General features: G+C 41.9%; 1 protein-coding gene across 3 annotated transcripts in view; it reads right to left on the bottom strand.

Annotated features, from left to right (window-relative positions):
* Window positions 1-11,214, bottom strand: part of LOC147012879 (SLIT and NTRK-like protein 2) — an 11,473-nt gene extending 259 nt beyond the window's left edge. Inside the window, exons 1-4 of one of the 3 annotated variants that reach the window (XM_085854201.1) lie at window positions 10,691-11,214; window positions 9,378-9,499; window positions 7,111-7,180; window positions 1-3,658 (exon numbers count right to left, since the gene is read on the bottom strand). The exon at window positions 1-3,658 is cut by the window's left edge and continues 259 nt beyond it. In XM_085854201.1, coding sequence (XP_085710327.1) covers window positions 975-3,581 — 2,607 coding nt within the window. In that variant the 5' untranslated portion in view covers window positions 3,582-3,658; window positions 7,111-7,180; window positions 9,378-9,499; window positions 10,691-11,214 and the 3' untranslated portion in view covers window positions 1-974. The remainder of the gene's footprint in view (window positions 3,659-7,110; window positions 7,181-9,377; window positions 9,500-10,690) is intronic. The other 2 variants (XM_085854199.1, XM_085854200.1) reach the window with 2 other exon arrangements.
* Between the last annotated feature and the right edge of the window lie 6,039 nt (window positions 11,215-17,253).

The raw sequence follows: 17,253 nt of genomic DNA, 5'->3' as shown, positions 1-17,253 counted from the left end.
ATTAACGATTAAGATATGAAGGACGGAGATTCCAGACCTTCTGCAGATGTGGAGAAGCACAGACAAGTGAAAGCATCAAAAACAAAATGAGAGAAATATTTTTCCTGCAAAATATAGGAGATGTAGGCAGAGCTTGACGCTTTTTAAATTGCGTTTATTTGTTATGAGAGAGAGGAAAGCAAATATGGCCTTCCAGGGGAAGTAAAATTATGATAAAAATAATAATAATAATAATAAAAAAAGATTCAGAACTGCAGGGAATTGATTTTGCAGTATTATTTACATTTCTGATCGCAGGTCTCCAAGACAAGATGGAGAGTGAATACACAAACAGAATATTAAATTTGCATTTTGCACTCTGTTTTTGGCTAAGCTATCATCATGGTCTCGTATTACACAAGAAAACAGCGAATCGATGCTATCAGGATAATTAGCCACAAGTTATATTCTCTAATCTTGGAATATCACATCATGTTCCAGCCTTCCAGTGTTGGACCATAGCCCGATTAACACATTCGAATCACCTGAGTTGTGAATATCGTTGACAAAAAGACGTCCAGATATCACTTATACACCAAAAAATGTGGAACTTTATCACGTAAATTAATGTACGTATAAGCTTTTGACCGAAAACAAATAGGTTTACAACATCCTACAAACAGGTGCCTAAAATTGCACATTTTGCGCGTAATTTTCAGAATGAAATACATCCTTAAGGAAGTCATATAGATACTCTGGTGCTTGTCCGGCGGAGAAATTTACAGTCATTTTTACATTATATTGTTAAATAGTATATTTACAAAGAGCCAAAGTAAAACAGGACACGATATAAAAAAAAAAAACTTCATGCCACGATCGGCTCGTCTCATCCTCGCTTGGAGTTTTGAAAGGCACGTCCTGGACCCAATTGTCTACGTTACTGTGCATGGCAGTATACGTTTGTACATAAACTTTCCATATCTCTAGATGAGCACTTAAAGCTTGTTGTATGCTGCCTGTTTCTCCAGAACCTCCAAGTAATCAGGCTCACATTGGAGGCGTGCCCGGAGCTCCAGGTACTCGCTGCGGTTCTCATTGCCGCTTCCAGGCGAACTGCCATACAGAACCGTTTCCCGGATACCGGCCTCGTTTTGTGGGACGTCTACGTACTTGCCGAATTCAAATTCTGACGTGCCTGGTGTCGGTCGCCCTGGATTCTGGAACTTAGCACAGTCACCTTCCGTCGTTGAGAAGTCTCTTGCGCCTCCGACCGCATAAAAAGCATCCGTCTTGGCCCTGCACGATTCATGGCTACTCAGGCCATATCCCATACTGGCGATCTGCCTCTGAATAGTTTTATCCAAGAGCTCACGGAAACTGCTGACGCCCTCTGCAGACATCTCCTTGTACTCCGTGTCATGGTCATCCTCACGTGGAACGTAGATAGGATTTTTGCACATGGTTCCAATAGGCTGTGGGATGTATTCATGCATGTGCCTAGTACTGCGGTCCAACAATGCACCGTCGCCTTTTGCTTCGTAGAAGCTGTAGTCGAGAGGAATGGCGGCCAGGTCCCGATTGAGCGTTGGGTCACATTGTCCCTGACGAGCAGCTTTACGACGCCGTAAGATGAAGACAAACAGGCCTGCAGTGGCAAACACAGTAAGGATGAGAACAATGAGCAAGCTAAGGATAAGCACAGATAGAGGCACTGCACTTTTGCGTGACATGATTCCCAGACCACCAAGTGTATCGTCGTCTGGCGTGCTTTCCTTTCTATCACTTGACCACGTTGGTGTGTGTTCCAGTGACTGATCCGGGCACAATGCCTCATACAGGATACCTCTGAGGTCTTTGCCTGCAAACCTGATGGGTGCCTCACAAGTAATTTGACTATAAGCAACACTACTGTGAAGTCCTTCAATCCACTGCTTGAGCACTACAATGTCACAGTCACAGTGCCATGGGTTTTCATGTAGATCTATTTGCACCACAAGATGAAGATACTCCAAGACTCCAGCCACAGGCAAATGCAGGAAGTAGTTGTTGTGCAGGTCAAGACGCGTTATGGATGTTCCAACAAAAATACCTGCAGGAAGCTCACGGAGCTCATTGTTGTTGATGAAAAGGCGCTGCAAGCTGCCCAGACCACCGAAGGCCCCCGCTTGGATAGTTCTGATGACATTATATTCCAGGTAAAGAGATTGCAGTTTTTTGAGACCAGCAAACATCCCTCGTGTCAAAGTCTCCAAAGCATTGGTGTTTAAATACAAATGACGTAGATTCCCGAGGTTGATGAAAGATCCTTCCTGAATGATTGCAATCCGATTATTGCCCAAATGTAGCATTTCCAAGCCTGGAATATCCTGAAAGTCATGCCTCCAAACCTTAAAAATCGCATTCTCGGAGAGATACAGTTTCTTCGTCCCAGAAGGCCGTGGCTGCAGGTTTGCTACTTTCTGGATACCTGTCCTCTGGCAATCTACAATAAGCCCAGAGTCCAACGTATGCACGGTGCATTTACAGGCAGTTGGACAACTCAATGCGGTGGGCGATTTAGTCTGAAAGTCCACAATGCGTCCAAAATTCGAACCAACATGTGTATAGTTGACAAAACCAAAATTCCGAAAGAGTTTATGAGAACGTGATGGGATACCGCCTTTAGAGTTTGGGTGTGGAGTGATGGGATCATGCTTGCCAAGAAAGAAATTTTCTGATAATCCAGTGAACTGAGTAGCACGTGGAACGTAAGGTCGTGGGAATGGATCTTCATTGGTCCTTTCTGGGCAGAATTCAGCAGGAGATAATGTCGATAAGTCTTTTCCATGCAGCCGTAAAGGTGTTTCACAGATGACATTCCCAACTAAAACAGAATAGGGCAAACTATCGAGCCAGTACTTCATCGGTAATATGTCGCACGTGCAGTTCCAAGGGTTTTCTTCCAACTGAACCTCGGCGATGTTGTCTAAGTGCTGCAAAACTCCAAGATAGGACAACATATTCAGACGGTTTCCCCGCAAGTCTAAGTGTCTGAGGGTCACGTTGTGGAAGACACCCCACGGCAAAACTTGAAGAAGATTGTCATTTAAAATCAATACTCTCAGCTTTCGCAACCCGACAAATGTTCCAGCCTCAAAAATCCTGAGCAGGTTATAATCTGCTTGAAGATACTCAAGATTGTCCAGGCCCAAAAAGGTGCCATTATGAAAGACTCGCAGCTTGTTCCCAAACAGGTAGAGCCGTCGAAGCGAGTGCAGTCCATTGAGTGCACCCGTCTGTATGTTGAGTAAGCCATTGTTGGACAGGTTGAGAGAGAGTGCACCACCATAGCTAATGAAATCATTGAGGTAGAGGTCTTTAATGGAGTTTCCATGCAAGTGGAGCTTATATTGGAGAATGTTGCTGGGTGCCTGGAGTTGTGAGATGCTTGTGATGCCCCGGTTGTCGCAGTGAACATGGAGAATGTTGTCTTTCTCCTCACAGCCGCAGGGATGAGGGCAGTCATCATTGGCCCCCAGTCTTGGAAGGGAGAAACTCGCCCACGCTCCGGCGGAGGCAAGCAACACCACTCCCAAGTGGCACAACCCCGCAGGCGCCCCCATCCTTCAAGGAGCACCGCTCAGCAGTCCTGCGCTACGCGGCAGCTGTGCGGGGGCCCAAAGCGAGTCAGAAATGTTTCCTGCAGGCACGCAATTAAAGCAAAGAACATCAATGCGTGGCACATGTGGACCTCTACAACTTGTATGTCCCATTCAGATTCACATGCGCTACTTTTGCTCTTGGCAAGGGCACAATCGGGCACTGTTTCTTTTCTTTTCGAGGAAGGAAGTGACCACTTTCATATCTACAATGTGATGTGCGGAGGCTGACAACAGCAAAAATAAATTCTGGTAACAAGAAGCAAAATAGTTCACATATGGCAGGTGAGGCATGTCATTACAGCTATTCGTTTTTCAACTCACCAATTGGCTTTAACACCTTTAACAAAACCTGAAGTCCTCAAACACAGTGTGTGTGTGTGTGTGTGTGTGTGTGTGTGTGTGTGTGTGTGTGTGTGTGTGTGTGTGTGTGTGTGTGTGTGTGTGTGTGTGTGTCTGTGTGTGTGTGTGTGTGTAGACAGACACACACATGCAATGTGCTGACAGTGGACGCCGCAGTTGGCCAAAACTAGCAAGCCAATGAACAAACAGGAAAAGAGAACACAGAGGAGGGAACTGCAAGCATCAACGAAAAAACACCTGTCTGCGGAACAGCGCACACTATGGAAGGTGAAAGGATTTCACATGTATTTCAGATCCCTCAGGTTTTCCACTCAGTTATTTATTCACATTTACATCATGCATGCTAAAATAGCTCGGGATCTGGGAGGATATCTTGAGCACGGTTCGACTCTATTTTTGTGATTTTAACGAATTTTATCACAAACTGTCATAACCATTCACGCTATCTTCCAGGCTATGCCGGTCTGCGGATCCACACTTTCACTTCCCACGGTCACAAAGTTATTCCAGTTACAAATACCCTTTGTGTACCTTTTGCAGGATTTATGCCAGATTTAGGCATTGAGCATGATGCCATTTCCATTTTTATACAAAGTGCTTTTGAGAGATCGTTCTGGAAAAATGGAACCTTTTGTTTTGGGAAGACTCTCGGTGCCAAAGAACAAATTTAAATATATATATATATATATATATATATATATATATATATATATATATATATATATATATATATATATATATATATATATATATATATATATATATATATATATATATATATATAAATATATACATTGGGGATTTTCTTGTAGATTGAATACGTTTTGATATTGAGAACTAATTATTTCAGTTTAGCATAATAAACGGGCTTTTAACTGAATATGAATCCCAAGGGTAAAGGTCGAGGTTTTTTTTATCCACTGGAGTGGGAAAGTCACTCGGGTTATCACATCCACCATGAAGTGGACGCTTTCAACAACACTGACACTTGTGAATATACAAGTAGAAGCTAATTCATATTTCCCTGTGTTTATGGCGTTGCAAGTCAGTTTTAATCCGGTTACACTCATTACCAACGCAAATCCGTGTGGTACACAGTTGTGGGCAGGGGCACACTGCTCATCCCATTTGGTATTTGAGCGAAAGGACAAAAGGAGCTCCAAGAGTCTCCACTGCGACGTTCCCACGCTCGCCATTCAATGGCTGAAGAGCACCACCAAGCCAAGAGGTCCGCTCGTACGTGAACAAAGTGTTAAGTGAAAACTTTCTTTTGGCGTTATTATTTTAGATCTCCTCACAGCCCATTAGGCAGAGGAAGAAGACCATTACTTGGGGTTCGAATTAAGTTTTATCCTCACATTTCTGCACAGCCACACAGTTGGAAAATTGTCTGCAATGCCAGCGTCCGGAAGAAAGAACAACTATTACAGATTACATTTCATTCTTCCGTCGGCCATCAATTTGCCATTCCATCAGCGCTCCCGTGTAAAAGGCTCGATAAATTCATCAAGTTTCACAGTATGGGGAGCGTTTTGCGCTGGAGAATGTGCAATCGATGGTCGTGCTAGATCGGTGTGCCCACTGGAGACGCAAGGACCGTTGGTGATGAATAATCCCTATATCTGCTCAGGATGTCTAGTAATGGAGACAAAGAGGCCAGCTGGGTTTCTTTTTGGGAGATGAAACGACAAAAAATTATATATCTACATATATATATATATATATATATATATATATATATATATATATATATATATATATATATATATATATATATATATATTCTGATTCACCATTCCCTGTTGCAGGGTGTTGGTTTTCTGCCGAAGCATTTTCTCAACAATGGTAAGACTGGGCGGTTTGCCATTCTCTTCCCAGCAGCAGTTATAGCAGGATTTCATAATTTGGTCAAGATGCCAGCGATAGCTCTCCTACTTTTCATAAACGATACCGTGGGATCTTTTAACATCCACCACCTAATACCAGCAGATGGGACGACACACACATTGATGAATCAGCCTGCCTGTGAAACACAGTTTATAGGTGGGTCGGGATTCAAACCCAGGCTCAATGGCTAAGACAAGTGTGTGTACCTCAAGGCCATCCTGCCAGCACATATACAATATACGTACACAACACACAACACACACACACACACACACACACACACACACACACACACACACACACACACACACACACACACACACACACACACACACACACCGTTGATGCATTTCAATTTGGACGCAGGTATCTTTGCAGGAATGCAAGCAGCGTGACAGACATAGAAGAAAAAAACACAAACCATTCCAGATTCCATCACAAACCCTGTGGAACAAACTCATCACATTGCCATGGCAGTCTGATTGGTCATTTTCTAAAAAGGAAAATGCTATTGTTGGGAGGAAACGTTCAAATACATTTGGTACTTGTGCATAGCTGCTTTCACCCTTTCGGACCAAAATGTGAGCACTCTCATTTCATTTCCTCAACGGGGTACAGAGGTTGAGAACTGATGATACGTTTCATTTTCAAGTCGTGCCGTGAGCTCATGGTTTGCCTCAAGCTGTGCACTTTACCAAGCGTGCTGCGCCAACGCGCAACACAGGTGCACACGTGTTTACATCAGGGATCTTGTCCGAACCCAGTGGAAACATTCGCATTATACGAAGGCATAACATTTCAATCGATCATCACAATATGGCCAAGCACCTGATCAAATAGGAAGCAATTTCACGTGGCGTTGCTTTCACTCCCCGGGATGAAACGGTCGTTATTTGTTCATGCGATGGAATATCAATGGCATCAGCATCAGTTACAAAGCAACACTTCCACCGGTCGTAGGTTCGATTCCTGTGCCCAATAAGTCCAAGTCACACATACATTTAGCCGAGCGTGCATGCGTCTGGTGGGTTTGGAAATATCGCACGTGCGTCACATCCTACTCCGATTGGTACCTAGACAGTGCATTTCAGTGTGCACTGAATAGGGATGCCAAATGCGCCCCAAGTCCACTACGATGGTGACGCCTCCATCCTCGGAGATGAGAAGGCGGTCTGTTCTGTCTGTGCACAATGATTCATGAAGCAAGTTCTTTTAACCCGTGCTGAGGAGGCGGCAGACCTACTTTTAGGATGTGTCAGTCGCCTTCAAATCCAGGTTCGATGTGCATCACAGCGACTGTCACACCGGGGAATCTGGAGAGACAAACACGACGCGTCAACCCATGGGGAACGTGATCTACCTTACAGCTCTTTTCACCACAAAATGGTGGCTTCAGTCTCACGGGCTAAGGTGTTTCTGCGGCCCACACACCGGGTTCGCTTCGGACGACCATTTCAGTGAAAAAGAATGCGTTTGTGAGTCTTGCAGCATGTTGCGTGTCGCACAGGCATCGGAATGATCAAGTCACGTGACGAACATCAAGAGACAATCATTGTTAAAACTCCGGTGGCAGGGATGGATACGTATGCGCTCGACATTACACTCAAAGCTCTGGATTGACTTTCAAACAAAATCGTTGATCTGGACTTCCAGTTGGACTTTCACACCTTCAATTAATGGGACTAAAAATAAAAAATAAAAAACCCCCCACAATAACCTGCAGCTGCAGAGCGAGTATACTATATAATTACAGAGCCTTTGGACAAGTTGGTTAACGTGAATGACTGCCTGGAACACATTTTACAACTGAACTTGTATACGAGGCGAAGACACGTACACTTTGGACTTTAACGAGATCAATCAGGGTTTGCTAATGTCTAATAAATTGGAGAAAGGGTTGATGCTGCCATCCGATACCGTCTGACGTTCTTACCTGAACCCGGTAAATCTTGATGCTGAGATCCCAGGTTGCTGTCAAATGCCACATCAATTCTATCCCTTGTCTACTAATGTGCTTGCAACTTGCACTTCTTACGCAGCAATTTCAGGCAGAAGCTTCTCAGATCACTGCTGTAAATACACGCCAATCTGATGGTGAAATGTCATCAAAACAATCGGTTTTGCTTGTTTTATGTTCCAATCTTCATTTGGCCAGACTATATGTTTGGGGCAAGATTTAGCCATGTAACTGGTCAGAAAGGTCTACTCTTGCGAGATACCATTGGGCATTTGGGATTTACATGATTTCAGATGGGACGGCCTACTTAATATCACGTTAGAAATAACAACTTGGTTCCCATGCTGCAGCAGCACACCTTCCACAGCATCTCATGACGGTTTACATTTAGACGACTTCCTTCATGCACCGAAGTAGTCTCACAGGTGAACAGACGACACCAAGACCCGATAACGCCACGCCCAGCTAAGATTCTTCTTCTACTTCTTTAATGTCCCCAATGACCACCCGTGGGGTCACAGGGGGAGAGTAGGTTGAGGGGACAGTTCTGTCCAAGCTGAAGGGTCGACTGGCAGGAATGAGTATTTTGTTCAGCGTGCCAGTGATAATTCGCCTAGTTTCGTGAAACACACCCTGGGGTGTTTCAAGTCCACTAATGACGAAGGCTGCCTGACTTAACTTCAGGATTCAAGCCCCAGTGATGGACGTCGCACACACTGATGCCTCTCCTTGATGCGAACCACCAGGGTCACCATCTATCGCTTGGTCGAGATTCAAGCCCAGATTATGCAGCTGAAATGGAAGTGCGCATATCAGCTCAAAGCTATCCTACCGAGCCTACAGATAACAGTATCACAGACGTAACCGTTGATTGGTGTGCGTTTGGAATTGAACACCGTCTTTAAGGATCAAGTTCATGGCAGATGCAGAACAGCTGGATCATGGCGTCTCGCCCGTTAGTGTGGTTTCTATCACTTAGGGTGATTGCCATTGTGAGGTGAGGGGGGATGGGGGGGGGGAGGTTGAACATGTGGTGGTGAAAAAAATAAACTCTGACTCTTTAGCAAGAAACAGTGTTAAAATGGTTATTTTGTTTTTTTAAAAAAAATTCACTTACAACTTCATCTTACAAATCGGTGAAGAATTTTTTTGTTGATCTATGATGAAATATAATGCGCTAAATGTAAATAATTAAACAAGTAAATTTAAAATGTTACATATATATATAGATATATATATATATATATATATATATATATATATATATATATATATATATATATATATATATATATATATATGTATATATATATATATATATATATATATATATATATATATATGTATGTATATATATATATATATATATATATATATATATATATATATATATATATATATATATATATATATATATATATATATATATATATATATGTTGCTGCCCGGAGTCTCTTGGCAAGGATTACAATGAAAGGTTGGTTAATGCATTGGCAGTGGTGGCTAAAGAAGGAATTTTGTAATATTTTTTAAGAGTACTTACAACAACTCACTTAATGTTGGGCGGACGGCACTGTGGGCGATCTTTAACGTCTGTAGACAAATGCTAGGAGATGTAAGACCCGGCTTCGAATCCATTTGAGTGGCGGTGTGTTTTATGATGCAGTGTTCCTGCCTGGAGAACACATATCAGAGGTTTCTAGTTGAGTTGGACATTGAACCCAGACCTGGAAAGTTAATCATGGCGTGCACAAAACTACGTACTATGCTGTCGGACAGGTGTGTGCAAACGCGTGTACAAACACAAATGAACACATACACGCACGCATGCATGCACGCCATCAAATTGATGAAACTCTACATTTAGAAAATAATTATATGCAGAGGAGTCCAGAGCACCAAGGCAAAGCGATCTTGACAGCCTCATAATGAGACCATGGTGGACATCGCTTTTGGCACAATAGGAATAATGCGCAACGTCCTCTGCTGCATTCCGCAGAACGTTACAAGGCAGGAGGCGCGACACGCCTGGTGAAACCTCGAACAAGGGAAGTCGTGCAGACAAGGAACTGCCCTCGCTTCAGAGAAAAAAAAAGGGTGAGAGGATGACACGTGGAGCCAGAAGAACGAAGGTGGTTACAACGTGGTCACACCGGCGAGACGAACAACTACTAGATTATGCTGCTCTGTGTTGTATATACAAGCGTTACCTGTGAGGGTACTCCAGTAGATAGAAATATTTTTTCAAGACAATGGGGATTTATCTCGATATGGTTCAGGAGTTTTCTCATTTGCATTTGAACGTTCATTTGCATTCGATATAATGCTCTTTCCCAGCCTTCCCGGGATCAGAAACCATGTATGCAGTTTCAAACAACCATCCCAATTCCTCCTCCCGCCTGTCATTTCTGAACCCATCACTCGGGATTGCCAATCGGCAGAATCGCACAAACACCCCCACTTGAGCAGATGTGCGTAATTTCATCTTGTCCATTAGATTTCACGCGTAAACCCGCTTTTAACGATTGAGCCGTTGCGAGAGCGCACTCACATAGTTTTTAATACGTGGCCGCACGACTCGCAGGCCAGGGACCCTGGGTGCCGGTCGGCCCGTTTCGAGCCAGTGCGCGGAGTGCACAGTGAGCGTGGCACCCTATTGTGTGATCACCGCACAAAAGCTCAGTGCTTGGCTTGCCTGTGCTACAAATCCGTACAAGCCTAAGCGGACGTGAGCTGCATTCAGATGACCAGATCGAGATCAGCACGGAGCAAAGAGAAGCATTTCCCTTAGATGTACGTTTGTTTAACGGCATTTTGCAAGCTTTCACACTGTGGATAAAAAAGCGACACATCCACAAGTACTTACTTGCATAGCAAAAGGTAGCGCATCATCTCAGCGAAATGTCCATGCTCTTGCGTCTGGCTCCACACACGTTCATTCCGCATTTGAGGTTTTTTCATCGCTCTTGTTCACCGCTGCACTGACCTGAAACAATGATCTCCCCCCACCCTCTTTTCTCAAAACCAAAATGAATGAATAAAACTTCAGGACTCCCTTGTACTCCAATGTCGCTGTGTCCGTTCCATCAGCCAGGTGGACACGGTGGAGCTGCGGACTCACTGCGGCCAAGTGCGCTTGCTGGACAAACCGGAATCTTCAATTGGTGAAGGTGTTTGTTTAATGTTCTTTTTTGCCTTTTTTTCGAGGATAATCTGCTACACTGTCAGTACGGTACAGCACGCAGTCTCAAGTCCAACAAATGTCTATTTGGCACAAGGTGGAATACAATTATTGAGCAAATAATGCCGCTGCGCGTGTGGATGAACGCGAATTGCGTCGACTCGCCAGGAGTGCGCGAAGCGCAGAGAGCGCTCTACTCGGCGCTCCGAACCCCGTCTCCCCACTCCCCCACCCCTCTTCCCCATCCACCTCTCTTCGTGCTGGGCGGGACTCGCCACTGCCCATCTGCTTTGCGGGACAGCGTCGCTCCAGCTCTTGGGAATAATGGGGGAGAAGGGAATATGCACATGGTGTGCGATCTGTGAGTATCCGTGGGTGCTCTACACGGACAACTTCCATGTCCGGATATATTAATAAACACTGTAAATAATACCCTTGAATGAGCCGGTTTTGTAATAACCATTGGATTAGAGACTGGAACAACCCCTTAATACAGGAAAATGGTCGGTAAATGAGTAGTGGTTGTTGCATTAGATACATGTTACAATTCTTTCACGATAGATTAATCTTTTCTTGTGACATAACAGCATTTATCATAACATGTTGAAAATCCTTTGCTCAACAATGCTCACAAACGGTGCGGTTATTACGATGTGCATGAAATTCGAGTTCAATGTTTAAATCCCATTGGAACTCACGCGAAGGCCATTTGTCTGCATGGAGATGCATTAGGAGTTATTATTTCAAAATGCATCTGTCCCATCAAACACGATACCAACTGTACTTTGAGAAATCGTGCACAGACAGTGACCTCCGGCGGTTGAGCTACACACTATAGGAAGGCTTGTGGATTTGCATTGGGGTCGGAAGGAAGGGTTAGTTATGGCAACACGCCAGGGTCGGAGTCATTCAAAACAGATCGGAGTTGGACGAGAGATCTTTGCAAGCATGGAGGAGTCAGGCAGCTGGAGGGCGCCACTGCTTCAAGAGAAAATTCGAATAGTCGGCCAGTGTTATTTTTAAAACCCTTCAGACGAAACCATTAACGGGTTCAGGTCCCATTTGGGGAGTTCGTTTCTGCGAGGTGGAAAACACCTCTCTTTTGATTGGTCGCTCAAGGAGAAAGAGGTGCACCTTTGTGAGATCACTTCATTCAAATGAGGTCAACCTCAGAACGTATATTTATTTTCTTGCACAAGCAATTAAAGAATGATGAGACACACAAAGGAGCCAAAACAAAGTGCCCAAGAGAATGCGCTTTGACAAGTGCTTTGTCTGCAGTGCAATTAATTAGGCCATGAGCAGGACATGTTACATCACCCAAACGGCACGAAAGCAGAGATGGTTGTAATTGTGCTCAAGATGTTGGCAAGATCCATCACACTCAAGATGTCTGCATGAAAAGTTGCCATATTCAATATACAGCAGATATGCAATTATGTGTAGGAAGCTCTCGATATACTCAAGCAAATAGGTTGACCTACTTTCTCCTTATTAACACAACAGGCGGTTCCTTTTTGTTCAGTCATGATAGTTCCATAAGCTCCTGGAAACAAAAATGCCACACAGGATAATGTGCACGAAATTACAGGTTGATTTCATTCGGTCAGGACAGATAACAAGCCATGTGGCTACAGCAGGTGAATCGTTAGAGATGTATACCTGAACATTTAATGGGCTATCTTTCCACACGAAGCAGTTCGCATGTTATAATCCCATGGGATGCTCCTTCAATTCATTCTCCGCTAAATGACAGGATCCCAGAAGCTTTTGAAAAAAAATTAAAATATGGAAAAAAACATGCATTCCATATGCACCTGTGGTTGTGCAGCCTCAGTGTGCTGTTCGTTATAGAAGGCTTCTGTAGGGTTTGTCCAGATGACTTTCCATTAAGTCACAAAAGGAGATCGATTTTCCAGTTTGTTATCAGAACTATATTATTAGGGCCTGCAATTCCACTTAAATGCACATGTTGCAGGCAAGTGGACAATAGAAGCCAACCTTTCCTTGTCCATAAACCTTGGCAAAAATAAATCCATTCAGAAATATTGTTATAAGGATATATAAGTGCTATATCATTAAATCCCTGTGTCTGTTGCAAGGATGTTCTTGCATGGAGATGTTCCTTGGAACAACCAGTCCGGAAAAGGACACATCACGCTAACTGTCTCACCCTCTTTCACCTGTGATGAATATTCCAGGTCCGAAGACATGTTTTTCAAAAGTAGGACAACATGTTTGGGTATTTTCCCCATTTTTTGGTAGCTTTCGTTCTTTATATCTGCTCAGAGTGATGGAAATTGCAAAAGTAAATGTATGCATTGCATAGCACACACACACACACACACACACACACACACACACACACACACACACACACACACACACACACACACACACACACACACACACACACACACACACACACACACACACACACACACACACACACACACACACACACACACACACACCTCTATAAATGTATGAGACATTTTTGAAATGATTAATATTGGAAAATTTGGGGGGATTTGCAATTCCTGCATCTCTTGGCTCAGCAGATAAAGCATAAGCTTCTTTTTGCATCGTGCAATAAAAACCTCAACAATATGAGCAAGAGGACAATTACAACTACATCTAGAACTACCAGCAGTGCTGTCAGGTTCCAAGCAGTCCTAATATGCCATCCACATGGAGCCCCATTTGTAAGTTTTCTGGGAAGATGGAGCCCAAATCCATCGTCAGCAAGAAAATATATATAAATATATATATATATATATATATATATATATATATATATATATATATATATATATATATATATATATATATATATATATATATATATATATATATATATATATATATATGTATATATATATATATATATATATATATATATATATATATATATATATATATATATATATATATATATATATATATATATATATATATATATATATATATATATATATATATATATACACAAAGCATATTACTTTTTGAGACTTATTCGGCATCAGCAGGCCAAACTAGAAATAGTGAGCTACTTCTTTAGTCAAATTTCAGCGTTTTGTGATTAAGTAACATATTCAACCAACAACGAGCTTCCAGGGTTTTGGAGCAGAGGCTTCAAACTCACACTTAAATATCTCCTCGGGGTGTTTAAGCTGTCTGTCAAATTTCATGGTGATCGGTTTAGTGGTTCTTGAGAAGAACATTATGTTTTGGACAAAATCCAAGATGGCCACCAAGACAGAACATAATTCCAAAAAAAAAAATCCGTTTGGATCAAATTCCAAGAGTGTGCTATAAACATATGCAGATTGTAAGACTAAGCTGGAACAGTATTTTCAAAAGTCATTTCACAAAAATCGGCAAAATTAGAACAATAATAATCCTAACAAGAATAATAGGCCTCCTGGCTGCCGGCTTGGAAACTTAATAAATACTAGCCAAACCCACGTTCCACGCGAACTTTCTAAAGTGAGGCTTCGGTCGGACGTCAATATATCCAGTGTTCACAATGTGATTTATAGAATTTCTTTATATACAATGTTTCTTGTTACATTGTTACATTATATACAATGTTTCTTGTTACAAAAATTTTAGGGCCACCTTACTCACCATTCATCTGGGGTGTGCAGTATCAAGTTTCGTTCAAATCGGGCAACGAAAAAAATGATTAAAAAATCAATTCCGATTCAGTCAAGTACTCTTCGAGATTATTTGATCAATGCAAACAACCTCAGCGGTATAGTTCGCTGGAGCTATCTTTTTCTTTTTTTTTTTTAAATGATTTTTTTCATCAACTGCTGTCACACGGGAACCCAACAGGTTCACGGGTCATCTAGTATATTACTAAAATTCTCATCTTGTATGTATATATGTATGTATGTATGTATGTATGTATGTATGTATGTATATTCCTGAAATACAGCCAAAACGGTACACAATAGCACAAAAAATTTAGGGCCACCTTACTCAATATTCTCCTGCGGTGTGCAGTATCAAGTTTTGTTCAAATTGGGAAACGAAAAAAATTATTAAAAAATAAATTCCTGATTCAGTCAAGTACTCTTTGGGAGTATTTGATCAATGCAAACGACATCAGCAGTATAGTTTGCTGGAGCTATCTTTTTTTTCTTGAAATGTTTTTTTTTTCATCAACCGCTGTCACAATGGGAACCCAACAGGTTCACTGGTCATCTAGTGGACGTTAAAGATGTTAAGTGCAATTTGAGATGATGCAAAAAGATGTTAAGTGAAAAAAGATGTTAAGTCCAAAAAGCATTGGGATTAAACATATAATGTCCTTGTGAAAAGTATACAGAAAATGAAAAAGATTTTCTTACCAGAAAAATTTATGATAAGATTGAGGAGAGCAGGCAGTTGGAGTACTGGCAGGGGTTGGAGGTGTTGCTCGAAATGTGGCTGGAGCTAAAGTTGAAAATGAACCTGGAGATTGAGGATCTTGAGAAGAACAGGCAATATATGAAAACCTAACCAAATTTGCAACAAAAAATGTTTCAACAGTTATTTATTCATTAACGTGTCCTTGACAACACATCAAAACTCTTATGCAGTACAAGTCGGGGAAAGTGCTGAAATTTCTTTTTCAAAAAAAATTTTTTTATCACAATTTTTAATATTGTTTTTTGAACATATTTAAATGGATTTATGCAAATGAACTGATGTGTGCTAATTTAATGTCAATTTTAAATGTAATTGATCTGTACATGTTCTTTTCACCCATCATCACTTTGATAAACTTCTTTGGGAGAAAGCTCTTATGATCATCGTGTGGAAAGTGTCTTAAAGGTCCACAAACACAGAAAATGTTTTTCTTTTTTAATGTGATTATATTGTTTTTCAAGTAATAAACAAAGAACTGAACGTGCTTTTTTAATTTTAATAATTTTTTGAGGTGTTACAGTTAAAAAAAGCAAATGTCCTAAAAATTCAAGATAAACTGCCATGACGTAACCGAGGGAAAGATCGTCAGCAGACAATGGATAATAATCGCTGCACAACTTGCTTCAGACTCATCAGAAAGTGAATTTGATGAATAATTTTCTGATCAATCTTCCCCAGATTAAGACGATAGTCAAACATCATTATGTAGAAGGTGCTGTCAGACTGTACATGTATGAACATGAGGTTGAGATGATGTCATGGCTTTCACACAGAGATTCGTTTTTTGAGATGCATCGGACATCTCATGGCTGGATCCTGACTTCCAGAAGTGCTGGAGGTCATGTAAGTACCCAATTCAGTAGGACACATGATGATGGGCAAGGCAATTGCCAGAGCAATGTGAGCTCATCTCAAAGTTGACGCAGCACTTAATGCCCTCAGTATCTCAGACGTTCTTGAAGTGCCTCTCCTTTAGTAACTTCAAGATGCAGATGACATGGAGTCACAAGCCCGTGGATTCACAGTGACCAAAGCACAACATCAGCAGTCCAGCAAAAGGCTGCAATAGCTCAAGTGGGCAATCCTGACCTGGTAGAAGTTCATGTCCTCTTCAAGAGGCTGATGCAGAGGTCTGTGTCTGCCTAGGAGGTATGCAATGCAGATGTCCAAATTAGATTCAAGAACCTAATTGAAACCAAAATCCAATCCTTTAAATTGTCAAGGACAGCAGCTTCACTCTGGTTAGAACATATGGATATGGTGGATATTCTTTCGAAGTTTATCAGAGCAGAACATACTGAAAATTGAGCACGACATCTTAAAATGGTCTCAAAATTTCTCCCCTTCCTGGCAGCATCTGGGCATAATCTTTACTAAAAATCGGCCCGAGTGTATATTCAGCATATTGATAAGCTTCAGGTGGAACATCAACATGTTTACCAACACTTTGAAGAAGGCTACCATGTTATCAGAATAAGTGATCATCTATGGGCTGGTCTGTCCTCAGATCTAATCGTAGAGCAGGTGCTGAAGAGAAGTATGAAAAGTATGTAGTGAACTCATGTGAGGGTGAGGAATGACAGAATAACATCTTACGTGGCTGATTTCCATGCCAGCTTGCTCAGAAGTCAACAATGTCATGTAGGAGCTAACAGAGGTGAACTACAACACAAGAGCAGAACAAGGACATGACAAGCTTGACAAATGCAAGACATGAAAGACACACACACACAGTTCTCAGCTACCTGCAGGAGAGAAACCCATTCAGCTCTGACCAAAACTTCTGTAATATCTCCACAGTCGTAAATGCACACAACACAGTCAATGTT

Source organism: Eptatretus burgeri, chromosome 14 (assembly GCF_056783735.1).
Source record: "Eptatretus burgeri isolate ZD-2024b chromosome 14, Ebu_testis_v1, whole genome shotgun sequence".
NCBI lineage: Eukaryota > Metazoa > Chordata > Myxini > Myxiniformes > Myxinidae > Eptatretus > Eptatretus burgeri.
The sequence above is the reverse complement of the archived record's forward strand: the minus strand, read 5'-3'. Positions and strand labels throughout refer to the sequence as shown.